At 37.0% G+C, this 22,364-nt stretch overlaps 1 protein-coding gene across 4 annotated transcripts in view; it reads right to left on the bottom strand.

The window, feature by feature from the left end:
• Positions 1–1,041: 1,041 nt before the first annotated feature.
• PIEZO2 (piezo type mechanosensitive ion channel component 2) overlaps positions 1,042–22,364 on the bottom strand; it is a 234,520-nt gene continuing 213,197 nt past the window's right edge. For 3 of the 4 annotated variants that reach the window (XM_088130640.1, XM_088130642.1, XM_088130641.1), the window contains 15 exons: positions 21,779–22,037; positions 18,534–18,716; positions 17,403–17,652; positions 16,298–16,430; positions 14,713–14,860; positions 14,401–14,615; positions 13,976–14,134; positions 12,959–13,106; positions 10,871–11,059; positions 10,634–10,726; positions 9,900–10,072; positions 9,243–9,368; positions 8,171–8,250; positions 6,415–6,595; positions 1,043–3,313 (listed from right to left, as the gene is read on the bottom strand). In XM_088130640.1, the coding sequence (XP_087986766.1) occupies positions 3,061–3,313; positions 6,415–6,595; positions 8,171–8,250; positions 9,243–9,368; positions 9,900–10,072; positions 10,634–10,726; positions 10,871–11,059; positions 12,959–13,106; positions 13,976–14,134; positions 14,401–14,615; positions 14,713–14,860; positions 16,298–16,430; positions 17,403–17,652; positions 18,534–18,716; positions 21,779–22,037 (2,590 nt within the window). In that variant the 3' untranslated portion in view covers positions 1,043–3,060. Of the gene's footprint in view, positions 3,314–6,414; positions 6,596–8,170; positions 8,251–9,242; positions 9,369–9,899; positions 10,073–10,633; positions 10,727–10,870; positions 11,060–12,958; positions 13,107–13,975; positions 14,135–14,400; positions 14,616–14,712; positions 14,861–16,297; positions 16,431–17,402; positions 17,653–18,533; positions 18,717–21,778; positions 22,038–22,364 lie in introns of all 4 variants that reach the window. The other variant, XM_088130643.1, reaches the window with a different exon arrangement.

Genomic DNA, 22,364 nt, shown 5'->3' with positions numbered 1-22,364 from the left:
AATAAGGTTAATCCATTCTGAACCATATGTATCTTTTTTTTTAAACCACAAAAATATGAAACAAAGTACAGTACAGTACAGTATGAAGAGAGAACACTAACCTTGCTTGAGGCGACTTCTGGCGTGGAGGACAGGAAGATGGGTGGGGAGGCGGTTATTGTTTGGAGGGAGAGTCCCCCTCACCTACAGGAAGCCACGACCATGTGTCAGAGCAGGGAAGGTGGCCGCAGGTTGTGTTTGTCACCCGATGCAGAGTTCGCGAACAGAAGCAAAATTTTGTGAACGGTGCTGTTCGTGAACCGAATTGTTCGTGAACAGAAGCATTTGTGAACCGAGGTATTACTGTACTAGTTACAAGCAACAAAACATATATTGTCAAAACAGTATTGAAGAATACAATTTATCAGTGATCAAGTTAATCATGCTATTTACTTTATGGACTGTATTGCTAGAAACCTGTTACAATACCAATACAATTTCAGTGGTATGTTTTAGTAACTGGAACCCCTTTCTTAAAGGTGCCACTGTACAAGAAAAGGGAGGGGAGAACTGGAACAGCTGGCAAAACTTAGTATATCACAGAGGAAAAGGTAGCACTAGATCTTGGGGAGTGGGGTGGTGCTGGTTGTAATTAAGGGAAGTTGCAGTGCCAAGTAAGTTCTGGAGAAAAAACCACCGCAGTTGCTTTGTGATGGCCAGGTTTCTAGGTAATGTTAAAAGGAGATTTAAGTTGAAATGGAGAATTAGTCCTAACGTCAGCTACAGATGATTGGAGCTTCCAAGTTCAGAACCACTATGCTTCTGGATATAGTTACTGGTGGGCAGATGAAAGGAGGTGGTTGTAGCCATCTCATAGATGTGTGCTTCTTAGCCACTATGAGGAAACTGGATACCAGGTGCAAAGGTTTTTTATTTCAAGATTCACAGGAGAACATGTTTAATAGAAAAAGAAGAAAGAAAAAGGCAGATGATGCCTTACAGGGTAACAATTCCTTATTGGTGTATATTTAATAGACTTCACCTTATTTAGTGAGATGCATTGACAGTTTTCTCAAGTGGCAAGTACAATTATCTACAAAGATAAGGATGGGAGGTTGTACAGAATCATTCAAAAAGACATTGAAATACAATGGGTCAGATTTCTCTGTAGAGTCCATGTATGCAAGGTAAACATTTTGATTTATGCACTTATTAGTTAACATTTCATCTATAAATATGATCTTTAAGGTACCTAAGTTATTTAAACTGATTTGTTCAGTCACTGTAATTTTTTCTTTTCTTCTTATTGGAAAACAATAAAAACCTATAAAGGTAATATTTTTGTTAGGCCAACTGAAGATTTACAAAATAATTGCAAGCTGTTTTTTTTCCTCATGGCCAACATATCCACTATTGTTTCTGTTCATTTTTGTTATAGTTTCTTGGGAAATTAGAATATCCTTGAATGAGTGCCAGTCACAGTGCATTTTATTATTGGAATATACTAAAATGATCTATTTCGGTATACCTTTCCTAGTGTCAAAATGTGTCATTTTTCGCAGCATAGAAAAGTACCAGCAATATTTTCATGGAAGCAGTCAACTGTAAGCATCACCACCATATTACATTTTGCTTTTTTTTCTAACAAACAGATGCGCAAGTAACTTTACTCTCACGCTGTTTGTTCCATTACCATGATTCATATATTTTGAGACTTACTACATCATCATATACAGTAAATAGCTTAGATTATTTTTTAATGATAACTGACACGTTCACAATTTTGACGTATTTAATTTATACAAAGAAAATTTCATTCAGTGTAAACAAGCATAGGAAAAATACTTTTAAGATGGTCTTTGCAACAAGGATTTTGTTTGAAATCAGTATGGAATTAAAACTACACAGTTTATTCCATCCTTCCCCAACTTGGCTTCCTCCAGGTGTTTTGAGCCTACAGTTCCCACGATTCCCAGCTAACATGGTGCTCTGGGAATAGCACTTCCATCACCTTTGGGAACGATGGTATAATCTCTTAGCATATTATAATTAATATTAACAAACAGTGTGTCCTAAATCATCAAATGAAAACTACATTTCAGCACTAAATGTTCATGCTACAGTGTCTTTTGCTGAACAGCCTGTGTCACTTATAGCAATAATTTAGGAAAAGCCCATTTCTCAAGCTCAATATATATACTTTTCTCATGACTGGGAATTTTAAAAAGGCATCTTGGACATAAAAATGTGTATTGGAATATGTAAACATTATGATATACCTGAAACATTGGAAGGAAAGGCTAAATACAAGTTATATCATTACATTAAAATGTCAAAATAGGGGAAAGCACATTTTAGTGATTGAAGAAAAAGATTGCCCATAAAGGCTGCTCACAATTCAACCGTCTTCTTTGTTTTACTTTACTTTTTAATATCTGTCTCATTTTGTGGAGAAAATGGCCCCAGCAAAAACATCACAATATTTTTCTATAACTATCCATTAGTTGAAGATCGACAGTTTATTTTCCTGAGTAAAGTCACTGATGTTTTCAATATCTTCTGTAATTGTTCAAATAAAATAAGGCAGTTAATGATTATGTCACTGATCTTTTCCCCTCCAGAACGGTATATCTGTTTAGTCTTTAACAGATCTGTTTTCCTAGAAATGCAAATAATAAAATTGCCTTCAGCACCAACTGTGATTAATTGCCTTAGATTTCCTAGAAGGGCAACTTGGACCATGGTAGACCCTTGAAAATCAGTGATGTCAAACAGCAAATTGCACAGCCCAAGATTTCTTTTCAGACAAAGTGAAGATTGCACATTTAGTTTTGATACCTTTTTTCTGCTTAGAATTAACTTAGATGTGGTTGCAGAAAATGTTGCTCACTAAATTGAAATGAAAATGTCTGATGTTACAATAGTTGAATCTGAAAAAAAAAAAGGCTTTCTTTCTAAGGAACCAAGCAAATTCCATGAACAAAAAATTGCCACCCAATTATAAAAGAGAATTTTGTGCTTCTTTTTTTTTAAAAAAAAATCCAGATGAAATCATCTTGATTTACATTGTGAACTCCTAGATCACTTCGTTTTTTCTCTAGTCCATTTGATCATAGTCTCTGGTGAACGATACAGGAATATTAGCTTAGCATATAGATCTTCCTCTAGTTCTAATTCACCAGTCTCCCGCACTAAGAAGATATCCGTACACAGCTTTAGGATACGATCCACGTTGGGAAGTTCTTCAAACATGATAGAGTGGGAGATTCCACTGAAGAATTCACGGACAAATTTTCCTATTACCAGGACAACTGAAGCATATAAACCCATGATGCTGCAAAATGAGAAAGAAAAAGCACTAACATTTTAAAATGTGCAATAATTTCAAAAGCAAAGGCAACATGATGAAACAGATCACTGAGAAGAGGGGAATAGATTAAAAAAAAAAAAGGTTAGATAGATAGAATATGTCTATGTGTGTATAGGGTTAATTTGTTCAATGTTAGCTTTTTTTCTTTACAAAATGAAAGGCTGGTGCAACCAAGAAATAAAAGCAGAGGTAGTTAGAAAGAAAGAGAGGTATGGGCAGAAGAAGGTAGAGCTGCACAAAAAGTTTTGCCAAAAGTTGAGGATCAAGGACTGTGATATCATGATGGCGTAGCAAACTAAAAGACTGGTCTTGGTCAGAATTTTCTGACCAACTATTTCCACAATTTAAAGGATTTCCAAATAAAATTGATCTGCGTTAGAATTATATGAATAATGGTTGTCATATTCAGTATCTGGCTAAATAAACAATATTTTAACAGTTGGAAATGAATTATGGATCCACATAAAAATGCTTGGTTGTGCCATCCAAAATGGAAAGCTTGATTAATAAAATAGCATTAATAAGGATCTCAATGAAATCTCAAACTATGAGTAAATCTTTTACACGTGCACAAAGTTGATTAAAGACATCTAAAACTGCAGCTGTATGTCAAAAGCTGCAATCCAAATCTGTATCACACTAAGGAAACAAATGATAAAATTGACAGCTCCTATTTTCACTGAATTGATTGAACTGAATTAGGATGTAAGCAAGATCACTGAAAGGGAGACAAACAGAAGGAAGAAAAATGAAACACACTTGTTCTCTGATGCTTAACTATGATTTTAAAAGATGAGGATTTAGCAAGCTGAGGACTTAAGGGATCCAAACAAGGCTATTGGTTCAGATCCCAAGCAAAGAGAGATTGCAGAAAGAATCAATGAAAATTGCATTCAAACTAATGAGAGTATTCTGTTAATGGATTGTAATTCTTATCTACAGTTGTTATGATAATTTATTGCATTTATATCATCCCATTGCTCGGAGCTTAAGGCAGTTTATAGGGAAATGGGTTTCCACTAATTTTATGCCCATAATAGCAACTTCTAAAATAGGTTGGGCTGAGGGCAAGTGAGTATCACAAAATCACCCAATTAATTCCATGGTGAATTAATTAACAAACAAATTAATTAATTAACAAACCAGGATTTCCTTGGTTCCATATCCAATATCTCAACTACTATGTTACACTAAGAAAGATGGTTGCTTGTCCTTTAACGGCAAAAGCTACTGCAGCAGAGGGAAAGTTACTTGTGAAAGTGAGATTTAGGGCTATTAGTACTCAATTAAATGTTTGATCTTGGAGTGGGGGCACCATGGAAACAGTACCAATCAGCCCAAGAGAATGGTGGTACAAAAGCATCCTTCCAAAACATGTGATCTGTATTTCCCAGTCACTCTTTGTTTGTATGATAATTACAGGCTTCATATGAAAATGACAGTTGGTAGATGACCAATCTCATTCAATGGGCTTCCCCCCAAAATGTACAATTAACTTTATTTGTTTCAATTTCATCATTAGTTTCCTTATTATGATATGCATTTGGGCTGCAGCTATTGACACAGAAGTGGCACATATGGTTGCAGTTTCACATGTCTTCAGTTAACCATCCAGACAGCTAAAAGACTGTACATGCATGATGCAGGTTACCCCTATGGAGGCCCCTGCCAGTGCTCTTCATTTAGTGTCTGTTAATTGTTGAGATTCCTGCAAGTCACTGGTGGATAGGTTTGACCCAGCAAGGAAGCATTCAGCTCTTAAAAAATACTGAGAACTTGAAACACACCACAGGCAACAGAGATCCTTTCAGAGGAAATACATCACACATGAAGCTTGCTGTCAGGCTTTGCCCAGATTGATCCTTGAAGAGAGATTCAAGGACACAACAATTTGATAAGCCAGCAACTGCCAACTATAAGTCTCAAGCAGTCCCCAGGTTCAAACCTTGCATCTCTTTTTCCCACTTGAGCATCCCAATGATCTGAGTGATGCTTGTTTCTCTGATGGAGGGGGGCAGTTGACTTTTTTTTTCTTCCTAGCATTTTTCCCACAGGTGCAGGTCCACTTTTGTTATTGTAAAGATCTGTCTTGTTTCAAGCTCTTTCTGTCTAACCTTCGTCCTTCTAGCCTTCACACTCACTGATGCTGAAAAGAGTGGGCTGGATTATACTACCTTGCCTATACTTTAATCCTATGCAAATAGGTGGGATCAGCCATGGAAGCCTTCAACTCCAATTAATTCTTCAATTAAAATGTAATAAACTATCTGGATTCAGTCCAATTTCTGGTTCTGCTTTATTAATGGTAAAACATTACTGTTAATGCTTTCAGCCAGTTACAGTGTCCTCTACTGGGTCATAGGGATAAAAGTGATGTGATAAGAATTGATAATAATCAGCTTTTAAAATGTATGAAAGGAGAAACACCTACACCCAAACATTTAATGAGATATGATAGCAGTTGCTACCCAAAGTTAGAAAAACATGCAGTTAGAACTGCAGTTTGGGGACCAATTTTAACTGGCTTGGAACTCTTTGGAGTATATGTTCCAAAATGGATCCAAAATGGTTGAACAGTGCCAGGCCTGTTTGGAAGCATGGAATCCCATGCAGAGCAATAACACTGTCAAATAGCCAGAATCTAGATACCTTCCTCATTCCTTCAGAACCTATTGAAAGCAGTATAGGATTGTAGGTGGATCTACTTTACAGCTGTATAGGTCTGAATAGATGCCCATATTATATGTAAGATAGTTGATGAAAATAGTTTACAACAGTCCTGACAGACTCTTTTGGATACACTTTATCATCTAGAGTTTTCAGCTATCTTTAAAAATTGACAGCTAATTTCAGCTATTAGAAACTGATCTTTTTCAGCCATTCATAAAATCTTGATAATCTGGAAAGGGCCTTCTGAGGGAATGACAATGAAACCATTTGCTTTCAGATGATCACATGTGAGGGTAGTTTGTTTTAATGCAATGTAAATAAAAACAGTTATGTTCTAAAAACACAAAAATGTTTCTCATATTACACAATGATGTTAATATGAAATACTTGCTTACCCATAACCTGCCAAAAATCCAAGACTGGGAGGGCTAACTTTGTCACTAAACACAATTAGTTCCAGTCTAGTTGTATTTGGCTCCAAAAATTTGTTCGTCTGGTTTAAAATCCACCATTCATTAAGTTCATCAGACACATTATTATTGGATAGTGAAACAGTGATATCTTTATACTTCCCACCTACAAAAGAAGAAGGAGGAGGAGGAGGAGGAGGAGGAAAAAAAACCCATCCTATTTATTAGCTATTCAGAGAAACAAGAAAATATCATGTGCATTTCATGAATCAATGACCTCATACCAGACAAATGTTTCATAATTGCTAAATAACTTCTGTTAGGGATAATAACTTTATTATTGTATCTGTCCATCAAGAGAAGGAGTTAACTTAATGTCAAAATACACTTCTACTCTGTAAATTAGTGTTTAGAAAAGAGAATACCTTCTGAAAACTTAGAATTAGCCATCCTTATTTTAACCTATCAATTGTTGACTATTAGCAAGGCCTGTATCAGTATGTCTGAAAGTAAAAGGAAGCAAATGAAATCCTTCTCCCTTATCCCAGCATGCTACCTCCCACTGCAGTAGCAGGAGTGCTGTAGCTGAACAAGAGCAAGCACTTCCTTGACTTGTGTAAACAACACTGTTTCAATTTCCAAGGCCTTATAATATAGGTAGTCCTCGCTTAATGACCATTCATTCAGCAACCATTTGAAGTTACAACAGTGCTGAACAAATGGTAGTTTTGGACAGTCCTCAAAGTTACAGTCATTGCAGTGCCCCTGTGGTCATGTGGTCAAAATCCGGGCGCTTGGCAGCCCATCTGCATTTATGACTGCAGTGCGTGCCTCAACTTCCCCCACTTGCCTATCTCCCCATCTCTGCCCTTTTGGCCACCCTGCATTCTGCCACCACCACTTACCCCTGCAGCTGACCTTCGCTGTCTTCTTCCTGCTGTTAATGAGGTGTGCTCAGCTGAGGCAGCTGCTGACCCTATGCGATGCTGCACAAGACTTTCATGTGGCCTCGCAAGGCCTCCCTGACCTTGCAGAGGGCCAGCAGTTGCCTCAGCCAGGCCTGCCTTGTCAGCGGTGGGAAGAAGGTGGTGAAAGTCAGATGGGGCCAGTGGGGGTTGGCAGCGGCAGCAGATTTCAGGGCAGCCAAAGGGGCAGAGATGGGGGGAGATAGGCAGGTGGGGGGAATTGAAGACAAATGCAACAGGGCAGGAGAAGTGTGAGGTCCTGGCCTAACGACCATAACCAGGACTCCTGGAACTGCTGTCGCTAAGTGGTGCAGTCATGTGATGTTTTGCCTAACAACTGCTTTGCTCAGTGATGGAAATTCCAGTTCCAATTAGGGTCATTAAGCGAGGACTACCTATAATGCAAGTTGTCATAAAATCAAGAGAGAAAAAGATGCCTTCCCCCCTAAGTATAAGGAAAATCTCATTCTATTTGTCTGGTTCCATGAAGGAAACATTTAATACCATCTCAAAGTCATGAAAACCCTCTTATTATCCTTTAATCAAGGCCATAGGGGATAAATCATTAAAAAAATTACAGATGTAAAAAAACACATATTTCAACAGCACTTTCTGTTAATCTTTGAAGAACACCAAAAGAAAACAAAAGAAAACATTTGATTTGAGTTCCTTTCTGTTTCTAAGTATGATCCATCCATCCCTTAGTCTATAAGACGTGAGACTCATAGATTATGAAGAAATATTTAATCATTTGAAAGAATGCTGAAAATTCATACCTTCCAAAAGTTGTTTTATAGGTTTTGCAGCATTATCACTAGGCGCTTTGATATAATGTGGATATACTCCAGCAAGTGTCCTACATAAGGAACAGCATGATTAAAGGATATTTAATGGAAATTGATTTACAACGTGTTGTGGTTACAGTTCTTATTTTCTTATCTCATACAGTGACTGGCCTAAAGTCACCCCAGCACCATAACTGATTATATTGATTTAAATATAAGGCTCCCTAGTTTCAGTCCAAAATTCTATTTGATCCACCATATTGCCTTATTATTATAACTACAATATTTTATATGTAATTCCCAGATTCCACTTTTCATTTTCTTTTTAAGTTTATCACTCTTCAATATTTTGAAAATTTGAGGGCAGCTAGCCCTTCTACAAAATATTCTCAATTCTGGTATCAGGAGAATATCATTTTCTCATTTATTAAAATAAACTACAGAACAGTTAACTATTGATCTAATTCTTTAAATCATTTGCTCTGATCCAAGTACAGCAAAAAGTATGTAGAAATAGATTTTCACATATACACACACACTCTAGATCAGTTTCTGCTTGCTCAATAGTACTATACAATAAAAACAATCAAGTCTGCACATAATGTGAATGCATTTGTTGACTACATGTAGCTCATATTGTCAATTTAAAACCACTGATTGACTGCAAGGGTGGAAAGACAATGGCCATCATTCTCAATCCTTCTCCTATTGCTTATATGTACTTCCAGATGTCTCCACATCTCTGCTTGGACATTCATTCCTCTTAAATGTCCTTGCAGACGCTTGGTAGGCATTTACATAAATGAAGAATCCTCTCCAGAAAAGTAATTCCAATTCAGTAATAAGTTCAATGTGGGGACCATGATATGATTTAATATCAATGTGAAGGTGCAGTAATACATTCTTTCTACTAAAAAGATTAGATTAGAAAGAACGAATTGACTACGGCTATAATATAAACATATTTACAAATGTAATACTATCTTAATCTTTTAATATTTTCTAGCTTTCTTTACAATAAATAAAATCTCTTGTGTTTTAGAATATATCAAAAATTACTTACACAAAGGGGTTTGTTTTTAGAAATGGATCTTCCATCATTTCAGCAATTTTTAGTCTTGCCTCATTTGGTAGATTGTGAGACACTTTATCTGATACTGTTTCTGCTTTTGCTCCAAGAGAGGCATTTCTTTAATAAATATTTCATAAAAATGTATTAATCATTGAAGAACACATATTACAAAATACTGTATGATTCCTCCAATTGTTGTATTCAACATAATGATCACTAGACGGGACATTTTGAAATACTCATTTGACTGACAACTCCATTTTATGAACGTTTGCAATGATGCAAACTGTGGCTTGTATTGTCATAGATAAAGCAAAACTTCATATACAGAATTTGTTCCCTGATGCCACAATATTGTCAGAAAATACAATAGTTGAAGGTTACAACAATTATCATGGTTACAATAGTTGTAACCATGATAATGAAGTGAATGAAATAAATTATTATTTAGTAGCAGAGTTTTACTCTGAACCCAAAGCTGCAGCAATCTATCCTCAGAAGAATACTTTCAAATGTATATGTTAAAATATAAAATCTGGGAAGGCCTCTTTTTACCAAGGAAGTTTAAATATAAGAGAAATATAGTAACAAGAATGCCATCACTAGACAAAATAGTAATAAGCCTATATACTATCAATGAAGTTATACCTTTGAATATTCCATGAAATAACCAGAGAAAAATCAGGATTATTTGCCTTGAGCTCCTTTATCATATTTTTTCTGCTAGGAGGGCTGATGGTCCATAAAGAATTTGAACTGCCTTCTAGTTGTGCTACTGTTATATCTTCTATACCATAGTTCTCTAGAAACTGTAGAGCACCCTTTAAAAAATAAAAGAAGGAAATTAATTCTACTTCTTGGCTGTAGAAGTATACATTGAAGGTTTCATTATTCAAAAAAGTAGGGAGAGGTAAGCTGTGGAAAAGGAATATGGGTATGGCTGGTGGCTGAATAAAAGGAAACAGGAAGAAGTAGCATAAGGACAGAACCAGGAATACCATTTGGCTAATTAACTGAATGGTCAGAGCATGTCAAAACAGGCTATTGCACATGTTTGTCCTTGGCTTGCTTGTTGTTCTCTGTAGTTGTACACAGAAAGGTGTATAACATACATCCAAATACACGTTGATATAAATGTCGTGCTTCCTCCTCTACGTGTTACTAAGCACTGAGACTAACTGGATTACAGATTAACACACGGATAAGCTCAGAGTGACAGTACAAATGGAATGAATGAATGAATGAATGAATGAATGAATGAATGAATGAATGAATGAATAGCATAGTCATGATGGTAATTTGAAGAATGTGGAATGCTTTCACAACTGCATGCCATTAGTAGCATTATTTCTACAGCACCATTTTTTAAAAAAAATACTTACAGTATTCTTCTTAAAAGTATTGTGGAGGTCTTTATATTGTTTATCTGTCATATTTTTTAGCTGACTCTGCTGGGCACTCATTGTAAAAATAGGCTGGAAAATAATATAAAGTTGCTGTAAACACTATAGATAACTTTCAGTAAATAAGTAGCAATGTTTTCTTTTGCTGAAATTTAAGTCCGTCATGGATGCTAGCATGTGAAAGAAAATAACACATGACATTTTAATTGGTTGTACCTGGTAACCTCCTAAAGTTATTGTGATGGATACATCAAGAGGCTTATTTGTGACACCTGCAACAGATTTAATTAGAGACATGAAGAGCAGCGGGAACCACACTATGCATATCAGCAAGACAATAATCATGCCACCCATTCCATACTTCACAACCTTCTTTTTCTTCTGGCCCCTTGGTTGGGGATATCGCTGCAAAAAGAGAGAGAAAAAGCAAATAACAAATAAATGCATGTGTTTTTCTTTCCTTTAAAAAGAGAGAAAACCCATTAATTTTTTAAAATGACAACTCCCATGTATTTGAACTTTATTCTGTGTTCATGTATGGGGTCCTTATCATACTGGGGTCCCATGCTTTCTTGTGAGACCACACATGATCTAAATAAATAGTATGATCCAAATGACTACAACTGAGACAGGGCTGCCACATGGTCCAAAATCTTGTACTAGAATAGCAAATTAAGTAGTAAATGTCATCGTCTGAAACCGCAGGGTCTAAACTTGTTTTTTTTAAATAAAACTATAGAATAGCAAGCAAACATTGACATTCAGATCCATAATTCCAGGCATGCTCTAGCTGATTTCACAAACCAGGGGAAGCAAAGCATATTTCTCAATTCTTCAGGCAAGATCTGCCACAACAGCAACACTGTCATTCAAGCAGCTTCTAGAATCTGAGGTCAGCTAACGAAGAGATTTCAGATCCATAAAACTTATATTATACAATGCTGTTTTGTAGAAAGTGCCAAAGGACTCTTATATCAGGATTCTTATAAAGGTCTTATAATTCAGGGGCTCCGCATATACACAATCTCTGAAATTTGATTGTACCTGCTGTCTATCATCATTGTTGGCATAGTTCAGAAATGGATGAAAAAGCTTGTTTTAAGCTTGGAAAAGTAAATTAAAGTATGAAACAGTATAATCATTTTATGCTGCTTAGAAAAATGTGAATTTAGAATGAATAACTTGTCCAATGAAAAACATTCTTTCATAATAGCCACAGATTTCATATCCACAGGAATGGAAGAAAGTTGTAGGAACTGAAAGGTCTAATTCTTCTTTTTCCTTCTATTTTCAGATAACTGGTTATAGCTATATTAATGGACAGTTACTAAGGGAAAACAGACTTCTGCTCAAATTAATGCTACAGGTTGTAGCACTAATAGTTGCAGCATTTATAGCCTAGCAACCTGGGTGTCATCCTCACGCTTCTGCACTATATACTACTTTCCTAAAGGGAAAAAATAAAATTGTTAATCAAAAAAACCAACAGAATCTAAGTACTGCATTTTTTTTTCCTAGTGTTTTCCTGCAGGTGCAGGGTCCACTTTTTTTTTTTTTCAGATGAACCTAATGTTGATCCACTGGTTGCAACAGGAATTAACTGACCAGCTTGTCGCCTGAGCCTGACATCGTGGGCTAAGAGAGAGTGACTGGCCTAAAGTCACCCAGCTGTCTTTCATGCCTAAGACAGGACTAGAACTCACAGAGTCCTGCTTTCTAGCCTGAAGCCTTAACCACTAAACCAAACTGGCTCTCATAAATCTAAGTACTGCATACACAGCCCTAATAGTTCTAGCTTTGATCTATACCCTGGGTCTTCCAAGGGAGCATCTCAGTGAAAAGGACTCTAATTTGGAATTCTACAGTAGTGCATCCAGAAATTATTTCTGAGAAAATTATTAACTTATGTCGAATAGGCCTGCTTTCAGTTAAAAGTTCCTTTCTCATGGACTAAATAAGGCTGGAGTTTTCTTTGGACAATTAAATATTTTTTACATTTAATAAATATTTATGTATTCTATCAGCTGTGCTTTTTAAAAAATATCATTATTTCATACACTATGGAGCCTGCATACAGTCAGATATATAAATATGCAAAAACAAGTGTCTGTGAATAGAAGTAAAAAATTTAGTTGAGATGAATGTTGGAATCCCATCAACTTTAGGAAATTTGAAACACCATTAACCTAATATGGATAGATGAGCAACACCTGTCACATTTCTTTTTGACATGGTACAATATGATCTATTTCTTGATTATAAGGTTGCAGTGAAAAAAAATAAGCCCTTAGGTAGATTTCTTACTTTTTCAGACTCTCGCCAGCACTTTAAAATGAATATATGGGCATAAATATCTTCAACGCAGATCCAACTGGAAAGACTTAAGGTGGTATCTGTCCAAACCCAGTCCATAACTGCCCTCAATTCAGTCAAGAAAGGGACTAGACGGAACCTACCGAGAAATTACCAAAGAAGAAAAATCAGTTTTAGCTTGAAATATTCTGTTGCCCAGAATAGAGAGATCAGGGCTTTTTATTGCCATGGGCCAAATGCAGTCTATGGCCTCCATTTTGTGACTTCCTAAGCACCTTCAGATCTCACCACCACCACTTTTGGAAGCATTATTCTGCTAATTTCTTGCAGTAAAAACATAAGCCCCCAGAAAAAAGGAGCTAGACAATAGGTCATATCACTCCATCACTGCCCATATCCCTTTCAGCCCTAAAGGCTAACAACAGCAGCAACAACAACAACAACAAAGTATGGTCCAAAACCTGTTATGCCCAACCTGACATAATGGAAGAATACAAGAGATTTATTTGAACATTTAGAACTATTTTATGTAGATCTAGGATGGCCTAGAAGATTAGTTCTGTCTTTCACCATTCAAGTATTAGGCTGAAGACCAGCTACAATGTTCTATTTGTCTATGATAATTTTCTAAAACTTCTGTACAAGAAGAATATGATGCCCAAAAGCTCCCTCGCTTCCTGTAAGGAATGAGAAGATTTTGCCCAAAGAAACATTTCCTTTTCACTTCTGAGTAGAAGTGTGTGGTAAGGGGTTATATTCAATCCATTTATAAATTCCGATTTATTTCATGATAAACTGCAAATTTAATGGTGTTCATCTAAATCATCTTACCAAATAATGTAGCATTTCCAAATGAAAGACACATTAAGGTGATAAGGTAGTATGACTTTGTTATGAGTCAGTTTTGGTGGAGATGCAATCTATTAATGTTCATATGAAGAAAGAATAAATAAAAAGAAAGGGAACTGTAAAGAAAAAAGACACATTATACCACATTTACAGACTTACCCTTGAAATAAAAAGAGGTTTACGTAATTATAACTTTTTGTGAGGAAGTTGCCAAGTACACGGGTTGGATAGCCACAGCGTATCTGGTATGCTGATAATCCAAAATAAACACATTTCACAAAATACCAAAGCTGGGCAACTGTGTTTTGACTAAATTTCCTACAATACAAAACACACATCAAGAAAACAAATTTATATGCCTTTCATAGAATGAATACTTTCTGCATCATTTCAATGTGGTAAAAAAAACCCATTTCTTTTCAGAATATCATCTATTACTGTTTTCATTTCTTTATCCAATACAATCATTCTTTGGGTGGACAAGAAGTGAATTTTATCTGTAAATGAACTGGCCACATTTTAAAAGTAAAAAATAATAAAAGTAACAGTACTGAACTAAAATCATTTAAACACAGTGCACTTACCTTTCTGTCACCATGGGCAAGATAAAGAACATCCAAAAGTGTATGCCAAAAACAAGGATGACCTGAAAGATGACTTTCCCCATGACCGTCTTTCTCAGGTACAGTGCCCTATCCACTACCATGGTTCCAAACTGAATTAGCACCATCACTAAGAAGGCTTCTGGGACTTGGTCTTCTGATAATGAAGAGGTAATATCTGCTGCTGCAGAATGTTTCTGGGAAAAAAACAGAAAGAAAACAGAGGAAGCAAAGTTATTTCTTACAAAAGTATCTGACAAATTTACTCAAACACATCAACTCCATTTAACATACCCCAAAAGCCCAGAATCCAAAGACAATGATAATGAAGTCCACAGTATCAGCTAGGAACATCAGGACATAAACATCTGTCACAGCACTGTAATCTGGGTGGATAAGATTGTAGAAAAACTGTTTGATGGGCAGGTATATTTGTAGTGTCCTAAAATAATACAAAAGGCAGTCATTGTTACAAAGTAATTTTGTGGAAAGATGCATCTGCTTAGGATTTTGTCTGTTGCCTCACAGATACTATATGAAGCTATATATGGAGTCCCTGATTGCCTTCACCCTTAGAGATAACCATATAAGAGATTTAGATCTGGTAAAAAAAACAATGCAAATGTGGCCTTAGATGTCTGTCTTGACCTGATCCTAATCAATGTTAAGGTAGTCCTCGCTTACCAACCATTCATTCAGCAACCTTTCAAAGTTACAAAGGTGCTGAAAAAAGCTTTACGACAATTTACGACTCTTTATGACCTTCGCAGAGTCCCTCAGTCATGTGATTGCCATTATACTCAGTATGCGTTATCCTGTCCCTGACCTGTTTTTCTTTTCTCTTGCCTTGCAGAACAGAGAGATTGGAGAGGAAGGGATTACAAAAGAATAAGCAGGCACACAATGGGTAATACACCAGGATGTTTGTATAGTGCACTGGTGGCTCCAGTGCCAGCGCATTACTTTCAATGTGTATTCCCCACTGTGTTCCTGCTTACTCTCTTGTAATCCCTTCTTCTCCAATGAATGTAAATACAAAATTAATTCCCTTCTTGCTAATTATCCCAGTGCCGGAGCGAGCATTCCAAAGGGCGGGGGAATGGTGGGGAAGCAAACAAAAGCCAAAGATGTAAAACTGATTAGCCTTGTCAGTTTCGAGCTGGAAAGCACAGTCATGTTCACATGATTTCTCACTTAGTGACTGCTTCATTTAGCATTGGAATTGCCAGCCCCAATTGTGGTTGCTAAACAAGGAGTAGCTGTAATTGATTCCTCCAAGGAAGGAGTAGAGTTGCCCTCAAAATGTTTTGGGTTACAGTTGTATGGGAGTTGTATCTCCAGATATCTAAAGTATCTGGAGGCTCCCTTTGTTCTAGGATATTTAATTTGTTCTAGCACATATAATTTAAGGCAAGCAAAGGAGCTGCAAGGCTTAGTATAGAAGAGGGATGTTAGAAACCTGACACCCTTATGGATGCTTGATAGATTCTTCACATATGCAAAACATGATTTATTAATATTTTAAAAAATAAGATAATCTTAAAATAATATCTTGGTGGGGAACTGGTCATGTTTATTGCTAGCCAGAGGGAGGGAGGGAGGGAGGGAGAGAGGGAGGATTTAGTCTAATTAAAATCCTAATATTTAGTATTGGGGATGTGTCCCTCATACACTGAATGGAAAAATCTGTTTCTCATTCTCTAGAAATCTTTTCTTGCTACGTGAAAATCAGGTACACAGATCTGCCTTTAGTAGTCAGTGGTGACATAAAATGGATATAGATTTCTCTCTGCCCCCTTTCCCAATCCTAGAACATCATGGACCATCTTTGTATTCACCATTTATTTCAATAAATCTGATAATATGTGTAATTGCTCACTTTTTAATTGTAAATGCTTTTGCTATAATAAATTGTTCTCTCAATTTTTCCATAAGAAGTTCTTTCCTTGACTTTCTTTTTATGCTCAACACACTGCTTCCTTTTTGACTACTGTTCCGTGTGCTGGTGCTTCCTGGAAATACAAGTGGAGAAAGAATTATTGCACTTGGAAGGGAAAGCTCAAAAGAAAGGGGGGGGGGGGAAACTGGATCTGCATATCCTTTTTCTTTCTCTAAATTTGGAAAAATAGGATTTGTTTAAACTATGATTAGGAGGAAGAAGCAAAAATCAAAATGTGAAACAAAAGATTAATTCCTTTTTATCAAACAAAACAAACAGAAAATCTCTCTCAGGCCATTACTTCCATGCTTGGGCTCATCTCAACTTGTGGTGAAGACAAAAATGACAAAAACCTCTGCATCTTCTTTCTGATATGTTCTTCTCTCTTGAAAATACACCTTGCATTCACATTATTCAGCAACTAGGGGACTGAAAACTTTTAATTCTAAAATTAGATAGTTGGGGAATGAAATGTCAGCAAGCAAACAACCAAGCTCAGAGAACACCAAGGACTCCACATTTTAATTCTAAAGTTCAAGCCCAATTTCTTTACTTAAAGCATAATGTACTTTAAAAATATTGTCAGGGAGATAAAACTTATTTTAAGGTAGGGAGTTCTGCATTAAAATATCACTGATTGTTAGAATTCTTAGCCCATCTTTACAAGATATAACTCAGGCATCTTATGAACATTAAAACATAATAGAGACTTTGAAAAAGAAAAATGCTACATCAACAATTAAAAGCATTAAAATATATCCGTAACAAGCAATATATTTTTCCCACTAACATCACAATGCTTTTGTTCTTTGCCTAAAATAATTCCAGGTTTGTAGCATTAACAGGATAGGGAGAATACAGTTCCTCAAATAAAATAATAGGTTAATATAGTATAATAACTCTCCATCTCAACCTAGCTTTCTTTAATATAAGGATCACTGTTGCCTAGGTTTGCTGGTTATTCTTTGCTGCTTTCTTTCTTGAAAGAAAAGTTTAGGCAAGTACAAAACAGACCAGTTTAGAATCCTGATGCCAACAGTCATACCTCTCTTTGAACGGTGAGAGGAGAAGCTGGATCTCTGTGATAAATGTGAGCCACTGCTTGAACTTTTCCTGCGGATGGCAGTTTGCTGTTCTGGGAAATGGACATGTATGGATTCAACAGATGCTGCCAAATTGACTGATGTCAAAGAGTCAGCAGAATCTCTTCTGTATGATTCAGCCAGCTCATCATCTGAGTCATCTTTACTATTGCTATTGTCTCCTCCATCTTCCTCATCCCATAATCCATGACACTAAAAAGAACAAAGTTAAGGTATCTTCAGAATTACTGATATTATTTATTATACTTGGACATTGACTATTTTGGATATTGCTTCACTTTATACAAAACTTTGGCTTTAGTCTTGTCATCTATCCTCTGGTGAATGTATTACAAAAAGTATTCCATGTTAATCACTTCTGAGCTATAAAGTTTTTATTTTCAAAAATGCTACCTGTTTAGTTTTCTTGGATTTCACAGCCTTGTATGTGGGCTTGGTTATGGTTGAAATGGTGTGCCATGACCTTTAGCGTAGGGATAGAAAATTACTAGAGGACTGAAGTTTGACTCTTCCCAGGCCTCAAGGATCTGTTGTCCTTGCACATTTCTGCACACTCATTCATATCCAGTACATACCATATGCACACAGAGACACTCATACAAATATTTTTCTCAGGACTCTTTCCTCAGCATATCAGTGTAGATATGCTGAGGGACACATTCTTCTTGCCCAACCTGATAGAGAGTTCCTTTTTCAACACTGGGAGATAGTAAAAGGTTTATCTTTGGAGATTTTAGTGGTTGGGAAAGGAAAAGGGATTAACTATGAAAAATTAGAGAATATAAATCCTTTCCATAGTCTCAGCAGTAAGATTGAGAAACTGACTTATGTCTTAATCAGCATGAGAGTTCCGACAGATTCAGGGATCCTTGCATGAAGCTGCTTTCCAATAAAAGGAAGTATGTATATCTTAATACATTTTTGAATCAGGCACGATATAAGTTATTCTTTTTGGTTTAGTGGGGCACTATTTTATTCAGAACACGGAATGGAAGTTCAGATATGCTGGAAGGTATACATGCTGACAGTTTTACCATTCTGTCCCCAAAACAAAATAACAAACAAAAATATACCTTTAAAATGGACCGATGGAAAAACAAAGCAAGTAGCTGAACAAGGTCGTAGTGCACATAACCCTCTTTCTTCTCAACACCAATAATGTTAGGAGCAAAATAAGGTCTATCTTTTTTTAGTTCCAACTCTTTATGCCAAGGGAAGAATCCAAATTGAAAAAAATACTTTATCACTATTGTAACCTACAGGAGAGAGAGAAAAAAAATCAATAGGTAAGATAACATTTTCATATTAACGCCCCCCCCCCCCAAATTAACAAAATCCAGTTTCTTAAAAATGTTATGTTTGAGGATGACAAGGAATGGCATGAAGTGAAATCTAAGGCAGATTCACCTATAATAATCAAAGAAGCTGAAGCCCAATCTGCTTCTTCAACATTTACAAGGAAAACTTGATCTCCCGCTTCAGTATTACTAGGCGACCTCTTCCCTTGTTTCTTCATTGTCACTGACATCACTGGATTTCTTAACAGACTTCTGCTCCTTTTGGAAGTAGGTTCACAACAGAGACTGGCAATGTTACTATTTTCTAGCCCTTATGAAAAACAGCATAACATGTGGGACAAGCTGCCACATGCTGTAGTGAATTCTCCTTTGCTAGGGGTCTCAAAGAGAGAATGTATAGACACCTATCAGAGAGGCTCCAGTAGATCCTGCACTTACTGTGTGTGTGTGCGCGCATGCACAAGCACAAGCGCACGTCTGACTAGATGGCCTCTGAGGTATATTCCAACTCTATGATTCCATGATTCTATGATGTAAAGTGAAATTGTCATTGTTCATCTGCACTTCCAGTTTCAAAATAGTCTTTGGTTCTATATCTATCAGTATGGAAGCGAAGGAGATTTGTGCATATTGAAACAAAAATAATATAAAAAAAGAGGACCCAACATGCGCCTCTACAGGGCTGGGAATTTCCACTGAGGGAAAAGAAAAGGGAGAAAGGGGAATGGGAAGCTGGAGAAATGGCCTGGCACAGCCTTTTACCATTTTTATGATACTAGGAAGAAAAGAAGTTCTGGGTTGAAGCCAAAAACATGCATTTACCACTCCCTTGTGTAGGTGCTGAGCTAGGCTCGTGTTTCAGTATTTTTGTTTATACTGAATTCTTGTAAAGCTTTTAGTATATCCTTTCGATTTTTAAAACTAGATTTAAAGCCATTGGCGCTTTCTGACAGCAACAGGAACTTTTGCACAGGTTGGCAAGGGCATTTGCAAAGAATGGCAAAGGATTTAGCAGCCCCTCTCAAAAAAGTTTAGTGAGAACATTTGGATAATACAGTTCACCAATGTTTAAAACAACATTACATATATAACAGCATACCATCTTTGCTTATCACAAGATAACCTCCCTGCTCATAGCAACTTTTCTGCCTTAGCTCCTAGACTCAGTGGCCTGACTGGCAGTGGAGATCCCCAGGTCTTGGGGGACTTCGGCAGCCAGAAGCACCTTGGGAGTTCATGGCCACCATGACAACCATAGACCTGACCCAGGTCATCAAGGGCCTGATGCATAATGGTGGTCATACTTTGGATCTGGTCTTCCTGTCTGGGCAGTGGCAGCATGATCTGGAGTTGGGAAAAATTATCCTCACCCTCCTGTCATGGTCAGAGCACTTTCTGACAACCCTGGAGTGTTCTGGCGCTGCTTCCTTCTGCAGGGAGGATGGACTTATTCTACTGGTTCACCCCAGGTGCCTAATGGACCTGATAGGGTTCCAGGGAGAGCTTGGAGTTGTTTGTGAGGGTTTGGTGCACAGCCCGGTTGAAGCCTTACTTGCCTCTTGGAACGTGTGCATAGCTGGGCTTTGGACTGGGTTGTGCTTATGCAGCCTCTCTCTTCCTGTGGATCCAGGGCTCCTCTTGGTTTACAGAGGAGCTTAAGAAGATGAAATGAGGGAAGAGATGCCTAGTGCTGCTGGGGTACAACATGGGGTGAATCCAGTCAAGCATGAGCTATAGCAGCTATTAAGGCCTACCTCATGGCAATAAGAATGGCAAAGCATAATTACTTTTCTGCCCTTAATACCCTTGTTTTGAGGGTCACCAGGCAACTATTCATTTTGGGGAAATTGGGGCTGGAGACTCATTTGCAAGGCTGCTGTGAGGAATATGCTAGGTATCTTGCAGATATAGTCACCCAGATTTTCTCCAAGCTGAACTTCAGCCTTGATGCAGGTCCCATGGAGTTAACTGAAGCTCAGTCTTGCTCAGTTATCTGGGTTGAGTTTGATTCTGTTAGGCTCAAGGAAGTGGACATGGTTTTCAGAACTGTGATCTCAGCCACCCCAGTGTTAGATCGATGTCCTTTCTGGTTAGTTAAAGCTTCTGAGAGTGGTGTGGTTAGATCCGGGTGGTGGTAAATGTGATCTTAGAAGAGGGAGTGGTTCCACCAGCACTTAAACAAGTGGTAGCCTATCCCTTCTTCCAGATCCAGCCATTTTGGACAATTTTGCCTTATTTATTGCACTGTTATCATTTTTGTTAGTGTGGGCAGTTTTGCACTTTTGTTTAGTGAGATGGGCGGTCATATAAATTGATTTAAGTAAAATAATCACGGAGAAGTATCTGGGCACCTGAGTGTTGATGATTGTAACGGACATGGGAATGCTCTATCTCTGGCTGGGTGATGTTCTTGAAAAAAAAATTAACTGGCTTGCATGAACTGGCTAGATAACAGCTTGGTGATAAGTCTTTAATGAACTATAAGGAATGTGGGGTATTTGGCCTGATAGCATGAACCGAAAGACTGTAGCTCATGTACTTTACATATTGTTATTTTTTGTTGTTGTTGATAAAGCAGTCCATCGTAGGTTTAGACAGTGTGGTAATTTAGCATTAAGCTTCAGACTTGAGTACCCCCTTTTTTTCTCCTCCATCATGGCCACAAGAAAGAAACTACATGCATCCACTTTTTCAGTTAAACTACTCACCCAAAGCATAATTTGTATTATATACAACCATGAACTATGTCAGGTGACACTATTGGTTACCAGAAAACAGTCAGAATCCAAAGCCATAGTTCGTGGTTTATTTTAAGAAACTGTACTTTAAACAAATTACAGCTTGTTCAGGCTTAGATGTAACAACAATTGAAGTTAGCTTAAACCAGAAATCAGATGCTTCCAGTCTCCTGACAGATAAACCAGAAAAGGAAGACAACATTCTTTTCAACAACACTGAATAATGTTCAATGTTCAATAACACTGAAAGGGTTACTCAACAGCTACTGAATAATGACATACCTCGGTGTAGATTATAGCTGTCATCCAAAAACGTTTGCTAGGCCTTGGAACGGATAGCATGGCCCAAAGGAAGATGAGGATAGGAAGCACAAGGGTAATTGTAGAGGCAGAGACCATATGATTGAGAATGATCACAAAATAACACACCATTTCTGAGCGGGCTACAAGTGTATTATATAGAGCATAAATAAGAAGCAAATATCGAGGTTGACCAGAGTAGAATTTTTCGGACTCATCTAGTTCCTCATCATGAAACATTCTGTGGGAATAAAATTAGATCCCATGATTTTATATGTTAATTGTATGTAAATATTTTAAATTCTACAGACTAGTCTGTAAATAATAACAATGCTTCTACAGTACATAACAGGGTATTACCCAAAAGCCATGCAACAAATTCCACCAACAAGCTATAAAGTATACCTTGCCTTGCTTATCTTCCAAGCCAAGATAAAGTTGGCCTGGTACTACATAAATCAATTACATTTAAGGAAATCCAGTAAAATCAGGGTATTTGAAAAGGTAAGTGAATATCAAGTGAATTTAGCTTGTTTAATGAACTACAAAAAAACCCTAACCACCGAAA

This window comes from Python bivittatus, unplaced genomic scaffold (assembly GCF_059951505.1).
Source record: "Python bivittatus isolate LINGU-HERP-01145 unplaced genomic scaffold, Pbiv_v1 ctg000840_np1212, whole genome shotgun sequence".
Lineage (NCBI taxonomy): Eukaryota > Metazoa > Chordata > Lepidosauria > Squamata > Pythonidae > Python > Python bivittatus.
This window is presented reverse-complemented; position numbering and strand designations above follow the sequence as displayed.